This window comes from Lemur catta, chromosome 12, assembly GCF_020740605.2.
Source record: "Lemur catta isolate mLemCat1 chromosome 12, mLemCat1.pri, whole genome shotgun sequence".
NCBI classification, from domain to species: domain Eukaryota; kingdom Metazoa; phylum Chordata; class Mammalia; order Primates; family Lemuridae; genus Lemur; species Lemur catta.
Window position 1 is genome coordinate 80,290,840 of NC_059139.1, and position 15,741 is coordinate 80,306,580.

The window sequence follows — 15,741 nt, forward strand, 5'->3', positions numbered from 1 at the left end:
CATTCTCATCATACCAGATGGTATTACCTTAGTAGCAGATGAAAACAGACATACACAGTTAATAAAATCCAAGGTCACACAACCATGATTTGAACTTGGCTATGACTCCAAAGCTAAAGCACTGAACTATTGATCTATAGTGAAAGCAAGATAGCTAAGCCTTCAGAGATCTATCCTTAATTGGTGTTTGTAAGGCAAAAGTGGTTGAGAAAGAGGGCCCTGGAGACAGACTGCTATGGTTTGTATTTAGATTCTGCTAATTCCTATGTGATATCAGCAGATTTCTTAACCCTCTATGGCTCAGTTTCCTCACCTGTAAAATGGAAATAATATCCCTATTTCATAGGATTACTGCAAAGATGAAATGTGTCAATACAAGTAAAATATTTAGCATAGCACCTAGCACAGGATAAGCATTCAGTATTAACCTACATTTACTGTTATTTTCCTAGGTTTACTGTTATTTTCCTGTTACTTTTGGAGAATTGTGCCCAGGATCCAGAATGTCCCCTCTGACTGCATTATGAAGGTAAAGAAAAATATTGACACAACTGGGTATCTTACCACCTAAAATTAACTTACTTAAAAATTAAGACCTCTGTAGAGCAACCAATGGCTTAACTGCCTTTTACCAATACAAACTTTCAATAAGGAATGCAAAGATAAGGTTAAACATGAGGCAGTGCAGAGGCGGTACTTCTCTTCTTTAACTCTCTTTCTTGACCAGTCCCTCAGATGTTTTGCTAAAATGCCAAATAAATAATCACTCTCCTTACAAAGCTGTCCTCCAAGCTGTAAGTTTATAACGAACTGTGGAAAGATTTAAATCCTGACAGAAACAAGTCAGTCAGTTTGTTGAAAGATTTTTTTTATTCTACAAGAAATTGATTGGTGCAATCCTGTTAGAGAAATTTTTTTCTTTTCAAATGAAAAACCTTTTGAATTATTTACATACTAGTTTAATTTTTGAAAACAATAGTCATAGGGCCTGCTTTGTCCTATTTAACTATAAATGTTATGCATTTACAAACTGAAACAAAAATGGATAGTACAGAGATTTAAATGAAATCTTTCAAAGAATAAAACTGCTTTTCAGTCCACTGTATTTTCAAAGTTGATTATCATCAAGCCTGGATGAAAGCTATGAACCACAAACCATTTGTTTCTTTAATAGAAAAAAGAATGTTCAGATTATTAGCAAAGTAATATCTTAAAATGTATCTTCACACAGTTGAAATTTTAGTATAAACTTGTATATCAAGTCACTTTCCATTATTTTATTCTACTTTAAAAATATATACAACTATGATGTTCAAATATTTATTCTGAGCCATTATGTCCAAACATAAATATTTGGGAAATTCAAACTGCTGCAACAAGTCACGAAAGGATTAAGGAAAAATGATAAGCTACAATTTATGTATTAGGAGGAAGAAGAAAATGTTACTTAACATTTATGTTTGAAAACACATGTATTTTCTAATTTTTATATATATATATCCAGTTGAGTATAGACAGCCATCAAAATTTAACCAGTTACATAGAAACTAGACTAAGCCCACACTATTTTCTACAATAGGTAACAGTGGTGATTTCAAAAATTTTAATATATTTCAATACTTTTCTCAAATATTATTTGTGGTAATAGTCTAATATTATGAAGTTTTGAGAGGCACAGATTAAATGAGTGCACTATCTATGCCAAACTTGGCAAGATCTATACCTGACTTTGTTTAATTACAGTATAAGTTATCTAACACAATAATGTAGATGGATGGGCAACCAAAAAAGAACATTTTACATACGTTCATGTTTATCAACACCATTAACATTAGTGCTTAAAACTTTCAAATCTAAATATAAAGGGACACTTGTAAAGCTGCAGGACAACTCCAATACAAGAACCTAAATAGATAAATCTGCAAAATCTTAAACTTTACTTCTTAACTTATTGGTAAATGTTGTTTAAGGAGTAGCTATTTGGTCTCCAAAAATCTTAAAATTAAAAAGTTGAAAATATGTTCACCCCTTGCTACACTGTGGCATCTGAAATTAGCAAGCATGACAACATGAATTTGTTTTGTTTGCTCTTACATGCAAGAAGTGTACATACGCATTTTAAGACAGCATAAAGTTAAGAGTTAACTTCTAGTCTGTAATGGTAAGTGACTAGAATTGCTATCCAATCGGCATTCTATGGTATCACATATCAAAGTCTCTATAATATGACAGTCTTGTTCAGGAATCATCACCTTTGGGTAGGGAAGAGAGGCATGGCACAAAACCAGTGCATTTTTTTTTTTAACAGAAAAGCTTTAAACATCTATACAATTTTGCATCATCCTGTATTCTATTCTAGAATACTTAGAACAAAATCTTATTTCAATAGGCTCAATCCATACAAGTTATTATAAGATACAAACACAGTCTAAACCCTATATTATAGAGAATATGCACTATTTAATATTCATTAAAGTATAATCAGTGAAGATTATCAAACAGGAAACACACAGAATTCTAAATTGTTAAATTATTTTAAGGTTGCTAACCAGAGATTACAGAAATAAAATGTGCAAGACAATAACAAAACAAAGAAACTAACTTCTCAGTGTATCGCATCCATGAGGATAAAATATATGGCACTTACGTGATACCAGTATTACAACTGTCAATTTAAGCTGGGAATGATGGGGCAAGAACCAGCTAATTAAAATGTTAAAATTAAACAGATAACCTTTTTTCTTTGTGAAAGCACTGAAAATGTAATGAGTGCAGATAACTCAATGAAAGTTTTCCCATTTCATTTGCCCCCGTTGTAGTGTCTTAAATTATTCTGTAATTATTCTACCTGTTATAACAGTCTGATATTTAAGGCCTGTATAAATAAACTCTTATTATGCTACTGAAACATACTGTTCTCTGTGCAGTAAGAATGCCCTGATGAAAAAATAACATAGCTGGTTATAAATCATAAAATAAACCCAAAAAACAAAAATCTGACATTTTCTAAGCTAGTGAGAAATAAATTATACCACGATGTAGCAATTAAAAATTCTATCAATATTAACAAACAATCCTAGATTTTTTTCCCCATAAAATTAAACAGTGCAGAATAGGGGGTGGGCTATAGTTAATCACATTTGGTTTTCTTAAAAGCAAAAATTTATTTACTATAAACAATGAAAAGGCAATTTTCTTCCTCCATAACACATGTAGACATTAAATCTAAGGTTTTAAAATATTGACTAGCTATAAGAAAAGTACTTTTAAATGGTTAAAAGGAATCAAAATACCAAAGTTTAGTGTGCGAAGAGCAGATATAAACAACTGAGAAAAGAGTAGATCATTGGTGTTGAATATTTAACATGAATAGCCCAAAATAAGTTCCAAAGTTTCTCCACCTTTACAAATAAAAAAAGGTGTCCTTTCCACAGTTAGGGGATATGCATTGTACATCCCTCCCAACAAGTATATGCATAAGGTTTTAAAAATGTCAATATTAAGTTCTTCAGTACCTAAAATTAATTAGACAGCAATATTACAGTGGAAATGGTGTATCAATTTTCAAAACGTAGTTATGATCCAACACGAGTTGTGGTGGTTCTTTTATCTGAGAAAAAGCTTTTCAAAAGAAATACCTGCCCTATGCTAACCACCAGAAGAATGAGGGCTTCTCCGACTGACCAATAGGCCACTCTTGTATTTAGATCCTCTGCTCGGCTTCGGCCTTGAGCTTCTCTCAAACGGAAATGAGTCTGATAGTCGATGACAGACTTTAGAGCTTCATGAATTGAAACACAGGCAGATTCCATCTAAAGAGAAATACTTTCAGTTAGTATGTTTAATATTTTCCGTATACTCCATCTAGCATATTCATCTTTTCTTTCAATTTGGTATCAATTCCTCATTTGATTCACATTCTACTAAACTGGCATTCATTCATTCACTCATTTACCAGTTGTCCTAGCAAAGCAACCCTTCTATTCATTCCCACTAGGACAACTGGTAAGGCTAGAGATCCAATGAAATGGCTGTTTTCCCCAAACTAGGATGTCACATCAATAAGGTGAAAAATGAAACACTAAGTTAGCAATAGCAGAAATACTTATGAGCTAAGGTTAGCGGCTATAGAATTTCCAGCCCCAATTCTTTAAAGAAAAATTAGGAGGAAGAGAATGGCAGTAAGTTCACCAATAATAAGCACATAAGTCAAAGCATTCCCATGGTGTTTCTGTATCCTCTGTATTTCTTGTAAATTGACAGTTGGCACCAGACATGATGGGATTCAGGTATAATGTTCTGGCTAAGAACACCTTGTAGTCAGTGTTGTGTACTTCTTTATTGCATATCATCACAAGGTACAAAATGTCTAGTTCTCTCTCCATTAGATTTAGGTGGTATCAGTTGGATCCATCATCATAAAGTTCCCTACCAGCCTTTTACCTAAAAGTTTTAGCAGTGACTGCTGATCACTGCCTACTCTAGCTCCATCATTTTATTAATAGGCAAAAAATGGTGATAACAACAAGTAAATGATAAATTATTCTGCATTTACTAGCTGGTAATTTTTTTCAATTTTAAAGTATGAACAAATCCTTTATGAGTATCCCTACTATGTGAGAGACTTAGTAGCTTTTTGAAAGTAGAGAAATACGACTAAGAAAAAATAAAAAATGATAAAACATATGATATGAATAAAGGAGGCTATGTGGTACTAACTGCCTTATTACTACTCATTTCCTTTATTTACCCACTTAGGTTTTTAGAGCAAGTCACCTTCTTATACAAGTCAAAATTCATGAAAGGATGGATACAGGTTATTTATCCTAAAGAAAAACCATTTTACAAAGCTAAGTGCCTTTCACACGGGATCTTAAAGAGAACATTTCTAAAATTAAGAGCATATGACTACATCTTGCTAATGCTTAAAATACACTTATGAATTAAGGCTCTTACACATTCTTAAAACTACCTCTATCATAACTTTGGCCAACAGACTAAATGTAACCTGGGAACACTGAAATACCATTTTAAGGTTTTAATAAGTAGGTGGTAAATAATTCATTTTGAGGCCTAATTGAGTAACTTGTAGATATAATCTAGGCCCATACAGATTGAGCTTCTCTTATCTAAAATGCCTGGGACCAGAAGTGTTTTGAATTTCAAATGCTTTTGGATTTTGGAATATTTGCATATACATAATGAGATATCTCAGGGATTGGACCCAAGTCTAAACATGAAATTTACTTATATGTCATATACACCTTATATACAGCCTGCAGATAATTATATACAATATTTTTAATAATTTTGTGCATGAAACAAAGTTTGTGTATGTGAGGCCAGGTGTGGAATTTTCTACTAGTCGTGAGGTTGGCACTCAAAAAGTTTTGGGTTTTGGAGTATTTCAGATTTTCAGATTAGGGAGGCTCAACCTGTACTATATCTGAACTAGAAATAACAGCGCTTCTCATCACCTGAGCAGTATCTGTTCCCTGGCTTTAAATTTTTTACACTCTCTTTCTCATTTTATTTCTTCAAAATAAAATCCAATTTAGCTTTTGTAACTATTTTTGTTAGGTGACTTACCATTAATCTTCAACATTTTACCTAAAGTTACAGCAAAAGTTATTGTAACAGTAGCCTGAATAACACTAAGTATGAGTATAAAGACTACTATGTGGATATATTTATACATTAATTAAGGCATCACTTTACTTCCAGTTACATTAGCCTACTAAAGTATGGTAGCAACATTCCTTCATGGATTACAGAAAATGCTTCAGAATGCTGGAGCACTGCTTAGCCTTCCTAAATTTCCTTTACTATTGATGTTTCATACCTTAGTGATCTTCCTCCTATTTTAATGCCTCTTACTTCCTTTACACTTATTCATAACATCTTTTAACATTGGTTTTCACTAAGAGTCTGAAGTTGTCTGTGAAATGCCTAATCTGTAAGAATTAAGACAGGTTTTTAAAGATTGTGTTAGTCTCAAAATTCTATGTTTATCAATGAGTGCATGATACTAATTATGCTTTTTTCATCCCTTTAAATATACCAACATTATATTGCTAATTTTTTATTTACCTGGGTAAGAGCACTGACTCGATTCTCACTAGGAAACAAAGGTGGGTCTTCTCCAACTTGAAAATCAAAATATACGGTTTTATGTGTGAAAGTAGAAAATTCATTGCTGAAGCAAAATTTGTATGTCCCATTTTTGGAGGCTGTGAAGGTAAAACTATCATACTGTTTCTTCATCTCTTTGTATAACACTTTACCATCAGGATCTTCTAATCGACAATCTACGTCATAGTGACCACCAGTAATCACCTGTAAGAAATTAAAAAAAAAAAAAAACAGAAAAGGTCACTACAACTAACAAGTTTGAAAAATTAACCAGGTTTCCTACTAAAATGGCAATAAGGTTACGGGCAAGGGACTTTTACTCTAACAGACAATTTTACATTTTTTTATTTTTATCAGTGGATGGAACTTAGAAGGCAGATTTCAGTTTAACTAAACCTTACAGAAACTGAACAAGTTTCCTTGTGACAGGAAAGAGAGAACTTTTATTTACTTCGAAATAGCCAGACAACTGTGCTAGTTAACATAGGTCCATTATATCACTGAATTCTCCAACAACCCTACACAAGATTTTTTCCTTCCATTTGATAGACTAAGAAACTGATGTTAAAGTAAGCTACTCCAGATTACTCATCTAGTAAGTGAGAGAGGCAGAACTTGAATCCAAAGTCATATTCTTAACCCTTAAGTGTACTCCCATGTAAAATTTTCCATCCAAAAATTTTCTCACCCAGTTTCCTATTAACAAGCATCATCCAACCACCCACAGTGTGAGGTGCAAATCACAGCCTCAGGCACCTGTGAAGAGCTGGCCCCACAGACCAACCATTCATTAAGGAAATTTCTCGCTAACCTCCCATAAGCAAGGACATGGAAATTCTACCTATGTCTAACACCTTAAACTAAAGCCTATCGGATTCCACACTAATAAGGAATTACAAGTAACAGAACTGGAGACAAGACAGGATCAGAATCAGACATTCTTCACCTACCCAGGGACATCTACATAACTGATACTTCCTTTATTCTCTCATTTTATGTAAAATGTAGATTTCTTGGGCCTCACAAGAATGTAGCCACTGCCTCCTCTCCCCCTCTGCCTTTTACCTTCTCTCTGTATGCCTTTAAAATGCTGAAGGTTCCAACCTCCCCTTCATTCTTCAGAAAAACAGCCACAGCTTGTCTGCAATTTGTGGTTTTCCCAGGTGCATCCCCAAAATCTTGGCCTAAGAAACCTTCACTGATTGAGTTTTTTGCCTCAGTCATTTATTTGGGTTCATAGCAGTTAATAAGTATGACAGGTCAATCCTTAGCATAACAGCCCATGTATACTGCTATCATAGAACTTAAGCTTATTTTACTGCCAAATGACAAATTTGTTAAGTTCTATTATAGTCAGTTATATGGAATTTGATACATACTTTGTTTTGAAATACATTATGAAGTGACTAATGGACTGGGCTATTCTATATAATGATACATTACTCCTTGTTTCCAGGAGAAACACAACAGATTAATCAAAATATTGTTTAAACACTTGTGATTAAAGCAAAAACAAAACAGAGCTGAACAAAGGCAAGTTTGTTTACCTGTTTATATGGAAAGCTTGTACTTAAGGGCAAGCATATTGAAAGGAAGGCTGGGGGTAGGTGAAATGAGTCAGAAGATTACTGTACGGCTATTTTCAAGGGCTCAAGCTAAAGCAATCAGTTACAATTTGGGCCATCTGAGTTGTTCAAATAGAGAAGGGAGAGATTTTTCCTGAATAGCTGGACAAGCATTATAAGAGACAAAAGGGGGGAAATTAAAGTGCAAGGTCTCTTTACATGAGAAAGAATTGAGTAGGAAGAAAAAGGGGGAGGAGACAGGAGAAGAAACACAGAGTGATGGTATCCAATTGAGAAAGAGATGATGAGAAAGAGACATTAGGTTTGAGGGTTCCCAACCACCATGAGATTGTGTGACACAAGCTTCTTGTTTTCAAGCTTGAACCCTCTTGGTTAGCATATTGACATTTTTTGGTTAGCATATTGACATTCTAGATCAGTAGAACAGAGAGGTCAAACTTTGGACTTCAAAGACAGACCTGTGACTTTTACGACCTTTTGTCACTTGAGAGAGATGATGATTAAATGAACTATGTTACAAGATCATTTTAGTAATTAAATGGAATATAGTTATGCACTTAGGAAACTGTAAAAATATGCAAACATTAATATGCAGATAAAATATTATGACATAAAGGTGTCTTATCAATTGGCCATTTACCACCATTCCACTCCTGTTGAAAAGTCAATAACCTTTTCAAGTGAAAATAATAACTTAATTTTTATATATCCAATTATTCATATTTGACCACTGTACTTTGAATAATCAAACACATACATACAAACTGAACAGGACCAGAGCTAATCATCATCCACTTCTCTTCCATTTAATTTTAAAACAGGTGATCTCACTTCAGTTACCAGTACCCCTTTAAACCTGTCTGGTCACCTATGATTGAAACTGTGGATAATCCCAAACTAAGTGTCACGGAAATCTCTCAGTCTTCTTGCCTCTCTCAAATTCATCCCATTCCTAATGCATAATCCAGACAGGACTACTGCCACAACTTCCGAAAAGATCTTCTCACAACCCAATCTCTTCTCCCTCTAACCCAGGGTTTTCAACCTCTGCATTATTCCCCTTTTGAAATGGATAATTCTTTGTTGTAGGGGCCTGTGTTGTCTTGCGCACTGTAGCATATGTAGCAGCACCTCTGGTCTCTACCCACCAGATGTGAGGAGCAGTTCTCCTCCCAACATAATGCCAAATGTTTCCTGGGGTGGGGACAACCTCCCCATCTCTCCTCACCCTCTCATTGAGCACACATTTAAAACCTTTTGATAATTACTGGTGGCCTACAGGAAAATCCAAATCTGTTAACAAAGGCATACTCATCCCCAGTACTTTCTCCAGGTAGCCTCACACCTCCTTTGCTGATATCCTTGCTCATTCCATGCTCCTAAAATACCAGACCACCAAAAGTTCTCTGAACAAGTCTTTGCTTTACATCCGCACTAATAGTGGCAGTTCAACACGGTTTGTCTGCTGAAGAAAAATTACAGGAGCCAAAATGATGAAGCTTACAAATCTATAGTTTACTACAGGAAAAGAGTACTATATAAAACATCACAGCCAAAGGCTGTCTCACAGCAAGAGGTCTGGAGAGGTCAGGTGTGGGTTCCTTTGTTCTCCCTCTGTGAGATTCTCTCAGATCTGGAACTGCCCAAGTGTGCAAAGAAAACACCTTGGAACCAGAGAACCCAAAATAGAGTCTTCGCTGGGTTTTTTAATATTTTGCTGGTCACACAGGCACATTCCTGCTATATAACCAGTCCCAGCAGCAGAGCCTCTGTGTGTGTGTGTGTGTGTGTGTTGGGGGAGGAGCGGCGTCTCACCGAGACCAGGTACAAATCATCAATCTTGTTCTTATCAATAAATAATGTTGACAAACGCACAAACCACCCCAAAGCCACTGGACCTGCAGTCACAAAGCAAAACTATTATTACACAGTGTATTTCAGTGCCATGCACAAACTTTTTAGCAAAAGAGGCAAGGCTAATTTTAGGCCTCCTGGAACTCTTACAAATGTATCTGCCTAGGGTGCCCTTTCCTCCCCACTTTGCCACCTTGTAGAGCATCTCCTATTTATCTTTCCATTCTCAGCTCTAACATCGGCTCTTTAGCTAATTTCCTGATGATCCTTCTGTCCTTTGCTAGCACTATGCCTAGTGTGTACTTTTATTGTTGCGTTTAACATTATATGACTATATGTGTCTAGGTAAGTTCTCTGAGGCCATAAGTCAGTCTTATTTATCTTTGGGAGGTAGTATAATGAAGTAGTTCAGAATTTAACTTGGGACTGCATACTGACTGTGCTACTTCTCAGTTTTGTAACCTTGGGTTTTAACCTATCTAAACCCCAGTTTCATCAGTAAAAAAGAACTAAGAACTGTATCAATTTCAAACCAAGCTTTCCTGAGAATTATGTTGTCTACACATAATAGACGGTAACTTTTTAGCCATTGTAGTAGTATCCTTAGCACCAATCACCAAGTTCGCACATATAAAACCCCAAGAAATGTTTATTAAAGTTGAACAAAGAAAAATTTGGCTTACACTTGTATTACAATTCCTGCTATCTTCTTTTCTGTCCCTTGGTCCTAATCCATGAAGTTAAGGAAGCCTAAGGGCCATCCTTAGCCTCCCCTCCCTCACCCATTACAGCCAAATCATCACCAAGTCCTGCTGATTTTACCTACTACATTCTCTCCAATCCTTTCATTTTTCTCCTTCCCTGTGACTACCACCCTAGTCTAAGCCACTATGATTTATTGCCTAGACCACCTCAATAGTCTCCTAATCAGCCTTCTACATCCATTCTGCAACACCTTACCACACCTTCTCTACCTGCACAATTTATTATCCATGCAGCTACCAGGAATATTCTGGTCATGTCACTGAACTACAGAAAACTATTTGATGGCTTCCCACATTCTTAGGAAAAACTAAAATCCTCAAAATGGTCAGCAAAGCACTATATGGTCTGGCCCCTGCTGACATCCTGTCCTCTACCTCCTTATTCCCAGCCATATTGGACCTCTGTATGTCCCTCAAATTCCCAGTGCTCACTCCTACCATGGGCTATTCCCTCTCCCTCTTCCCAAACTATTTAGAACTCATCCTAAAGTTTATCTTAAAATCATTTTCTAAAGGAAGCCTTCATGGATACCGAAGACCAGGTTACATATCCCCTACTTACCACTCTTAAAGCAGTTTTGATGAATGAGCAGGTACCTATTAAGAAGAATAGGATGAGAGGGAAATCGAGAATGATGGCAGTGACCCTGTTGATCATTTCTGTGCTGCTCAAATGTTAAATGTGCCTACCAACAAAACCTGAAACAGAGTAAAGATTGTTCTAACCAACTGAAGAAACCACATTCTGTTCAAGTTTCCTTTTTATGTCCTCCGAAAGATCAAAAGGGAGCTTTCGTTTATCACAGCAATTCTTTACATAACACCTTTGGCAAATGGTCGTTCAGCCTGTAATGGAGCTCTTCCAATAACAGAAACCGCATTAACCAATAATCCTAATATTGGAAAAACTGAAAAGCAATGAAGTTAGATATTGGCAACACTTCACGTCCAATTAAATTGGAGGTGTGGATTAGAGAGTGGGGGGTTGACCCTAGCTCCTACAAAGCAGGACTAATTTTTTAAAGGGAATCTTTTAAACAAGAAAGTTCAATAAGGCCTTAAAAATGAAGGACATTAGAGAATGGAAAAAAAAGTCTCAGGTAGAGGAAGCATTTCTGGAATTCATATATTTTAACATCCGGTCTTAAACGTCTCTTGCTCAAGGTTTACAAGAGGAAAGCCAAATGTCAGGCATCAGCTACCTACAAGTAATTAGCCAAAGAACAGAGAAACACGGACGGGAGGGAGGCACCCCCAGCAGGTTACAGCCCCAAACCCAGAGCCGCGAGCTGGGGCCCAGGGACTGCCAGGGAGGCCCATGATACCTGGAACTCGAGGGTGCACTTGGTGCCCTGAGCGATGTCCTCGTAGAAGCACTGCTTGGCGTTGTCGGGCAGCTCGAAGGTGATCTCGGAGGCTCCGCCTGGCCCTGGCACCAGCAGCAGCAGCGCGAGCAGCCTGCAGCCCCAACGGCCCGCGGCGGCCGCCCAGCGCTGCGCGGACCCCGGCCGCGGCATCCTAAGACAGCGGCGGCGGCCTCGGCCTCAAGGGAGCTACGAGCAGACGCCGGGTCAGGTCTGCGCGGACTCAGCGCGCGCCGCAGGCCTCAGCCCGGGCCGCCCCGCGAAAACACACGGCAGAGCAGCTCCGAGCCTCGGAGAGATTCGGGATGAGGGCGAGCCGCGGGGCTCCGGTGCGGGGCGGTGAGGAGCCAGAGGGCTACGGGCGGGGAACAGCTGGGGAGCGGAGACACACCAGGCAGAGAACCGGAAAAGGCCTCAGTTGGTCGGAAGTGGGGGTGAGTGCTTGAGGGGAAGGGGCGGGGCCAGAGGCACCTGCTCCAGCGACCCGGATGTGTTCTCTAGGGAGAGCAGGGAGGGGCGTTGGAGTGCTTACGTGGAAGCCCGCGAGGCCCCGTCTCTGCCAGCGCCGCAGCCTGGGCCGAGGGGCGGGGCCAGCTCAGTGGGCGGGGCGGGCCTGGTGGAGGGGGCGGGGCCGCCGCTGCGGGAACAACTCGCTTTGAGAGGGCAGTTTTGCTTCACCGGCTTTTGTCTTTGTAAAAGCTGAGCTCTTGGGGGAGCCTTGAGGGATTGATGAAGAGCTTACTTTGCCCTAGGGTGCTAATCGGTGGTAGAGCGCTTTGCAATTTGCAGAATTTTCTCATAAATAATAAATATTTAGGGGAAGCAGCTGGGCAAAGAGCGCGAATTCTGCGAGCAGACTGCTTACTGGCAGTGTGACGTTGGGCCAGTTGCTTAGTCTCTACCCCAGTCTTTGCATCTGTAAAATGAAGATGATAATAGTACCCACCATAGAGGATTATTACAAGGTTTCAGTATTTGGAAAAAGCACCTACAAGAGTAATTGACGCGTAGTAAGCACTAGATTAAGATTTTTCCCTTTCTTTTTTCTGTTCTGTCTTCTGCTTCTTCTTTTTTTTTGAAGAAACGGGATCTCCCTCTCTCCCCAGGCTGAAGTGCAGTGGCACAGTCACAGGTCTGCAGCTGCCAACTCCTGGCTTCTAACGATCAAGCACTGTGCTACACACGTTACGTGTATTATATCATTCCATCCTCCAAGCCACCTTATGAAGTATTTATTATTATGCCTACTTTATTAATGAGAAAACTGAAGATCAAAAATTGAGTAACTTGCTTATGATCACATCATTGGTTTGCGTTGGAGTGCTTAAAAATAATAGGTAATAATAATAGAGGCTAACAGATAGTGTTTCTTATAGTGCATTATACATTTTCTCATGCATATAAACACAAATTAGATATTTCTTTTTTTTTTTTTAATAATTGACCCCAGTGAGGCTTCAATCAACAGAGAGTGAGCAGAGGGTTTTATGGGAAGGAAGGAAATAGAGGCAGATAGGAAGGAGCCAGGCAAGGACAGGGAAGTGAGAGGGTGGGGGTGGCGGTGTGTGGTTGATGGGTATGGAGGGATAGAGATGTGGGCTGCTCCGCCGTCCTCCGTGGCCTGGAGCACCCAAAGCCTCCTCAGTGGGGAAAAGGAATGGAGAAGACCTGAAGTCAAGTTCCTTAGATGCTGGGAGGAGATTTGGGGGAGACTGAGCCTTCCTGAGAAGTGGGCAAGGAACAGAACCATTATTTGTGTTGGTGACTGGATGGAAGACTGAATTTGAAAGCAGCAAAAAAAAAAAAATGGGTTCTATTTACCAGCTCTAACGTGGACTACTTAAGTAACATTGTTCTTTTAAACAAACCTCGGTTTCTTCATACATAAAATGACAGTACAAACAGGCAAAAAAGAAAGAATGGATAAGATTGAAATCACAATGCAATACATTACACACCATCAGATAGACAAAAATTTCTAAGTGTAACAATAACAGATTGGTGAGCATGTAGAGCAACAAAATCTGTTACACAGTGCTAGTGGAAATGTAAATTGGTACAACCACTTTGGAAAACAATATGCCATTATCAATAAAGTAGAATATATAGAGAGATACATAGAGTGGGAGTGCACACACACATATGTACATTTTACAAAATTCCACTTTATGTAAAGTATATATATAGAGTATATATATACTTTAGAGCAGTGGTTCTCAGGGTGTTGCTCTAAAGACTCCTGGGAGCCTCTGAAACCCTTTCAGAGGGTCTGTAATTATTTGCTTGAGGCTGGATTTTTATCATGTATTTCAACCAAAACAACATATCATAACAGATTGAGTGTGAAAGAAAATTAGCACCCAGCTTCTTCTATGAATCTAGATAGGAAAGAGATCTATAAAAACAATGTCCTCTTCTCACTAAATTTTTATTCAAAAATGATAGTTATTTTTTATTAAAAGATGTGCTATTTATGTGAACATGTGCAATGGGTTGAATTCTCTCCCCCACAAACATGCCCAAGTCCTAACCCCCATCCCTATGCATAGGACTTTATTTGGAAATAGTGTTTTTGCAGATGTAATTAAGTTAAGGACCTCAAGATGAGATGATCCTGGATTTAGGGTAGTCCCTAAATCCAATGACTGGTGTTCTTATAACAGAAAGAAGAAGGAGATTTGAGACACACACAGAGACACAGAGAAGAATGGGGAGAATGCCATGTGAAGACAAAGGCACAGATTGGAGTGAAATGTCTTCAGGTCAAGGAACACCAAGGATTGCCCATAGATAGCAGGAGCTAGGAGAGAGGCTTGGAACCTCTTCAGAGTCTCCGAAAGGAACCAACCCTGGCAACACCTTAATTTCAGACTTCTGGACTCCACAACTATAAGAGAATTAATTTCTGTTGTTTTAAGCCACCAAATTTGTGGTAATTTGTTATGAGATCTTCAGGAAGTGAAGACAACATATAATGGATTTATTGTTGTTTCTATTATCAGTAAATACTTTTAAATGTCTCAGATCTCAATTTTTTATTTGAAATTTTTAAATTTTAAAATTTTACATTTTAATTTCTAAGATTCTGAGGCCAAAAGAATGTGAGAGCCACTGCTTTAGAGAAATACATACACAGCTATACCAGAATATATATATACAGGAATACTTAAAGCCAAAGCCTAGTAATAGTCCCAAGTGGAAATACCCCAAAGATCCATAAATATGGGTATATTCATAAAACAGGACATATAACAATGAAAATGAACAGATTATAGCTACACAGGACAACAAAGGGGAATCTTAACAAACATTATGCAAAATAAGCTAGGCAAAAAAGAAATCATACAGAATATAAAGGCTGACAACAAGCAATATTAAACAATCCCAGTTTCTCTAATATGTGGTGAAGCTATACAAAAAACCAAAGGAATGATTGACTATCTCAGTAGTCAGGAAGTGAGTAAGGATGGGATAATAAGTGAGAAGCAACACAAGGTAGGGAAAGTGGGGGCCTTTTTTGGTGCTGGCGATACTCTTTTTCTTGACCTGGGTGGTGGTTACATGTATGTTCAGTTTGTAATTATTCATTAAACTTACATATGGTTCTGTACTTTTCTGCATGTATGTTATATTTCACAACAAAGGATGGAAAAATTAATATACTGGATGCATCAGTTAGCCATTATTATGAGAAAAAAACATCAAAACTTGTGGTTTAAAACAATCTGCATTTATAGTTTACTGCAGGGTAGACTCTGGGTCAACTAAGTGGGTCTGGTCTCAGCTGGGCTCACTCATTCTTGGCTGTCAGCTAGGGGTGGGACATGTAGCTTTGCTGATTTTGGCTGAACTTATTCATATTTTGGCAGGAAAACTGGCTGTAGGTTGGTCTAGGATGACCTTGGCTGGGACAATTGGACTCTCCTTCATGTTGGAATTTCTCATCATCCAACAGGCTAGCCCAGGATGTTCACATGGGGATTCCAGGGTTTCAGGAGAAAGAATGTGGAAGGCGTATTGAGGCCCAGGCTCAGAACTGGC

The 15,741-nt window shown here is 38.1% G+C and overlaps 1 protein-coding gene across 1 annotated transcript; it reads right to left on the bottom strand.

Moving 5' to 3' along the window:
• Nucleotides 1-851: 851 nt before the first annotated feature.
• On the bottom strand, nucleotides 852-12,277 carry TMED7 (transmembrane p24 trafficking protein 7). The gene is made up of 3 exons (XM_045566575.1): nucleotides 11,662-12,277; nucleotides 6,091-6,336; nucleotides 852-3,812 (listed from the first exon to the last, which is right to left on the bottom strand). Exons 1-3 carry the CDS (start codon nucleotides 11,851-11,853, stop codon nucleotides 3,576-3,578), a joined length of 675 nt encoding a protein of 224 aa, XP_045422531.1. The 5' UTR covers nucleotides 11,854-12,277; the 3' UTR covers nucleotides 852-3,575.
• Between the last annotated feature and the right edge of the window lie 3,464 nt (nucleotides 12,278-15,741).

Coding starts and splice junctions, on each gene's coding strand:
- TMED7 (XM_045566575.1), bottom strand. CDS start 11,853: ATGCCGCGGCCGGGGTCCGCGCAGCGCTGGGCGGCCGCCGCGGGCCGT. Junction 6,337..11,661: donor AGTGCACCCTCGAGTTCCAG/GTATCATGGGCC, acceptor AATTTCTTACAG/GTGATTACTGGTGGTCACTA. Junction 3,813..6,090: donor GAGTCAGTGCTCTTACCCAG/GTAAATAAAAAA, acceptor ATTTCTCTTTAG/ATGGAATCTGCCTGTGTTTC.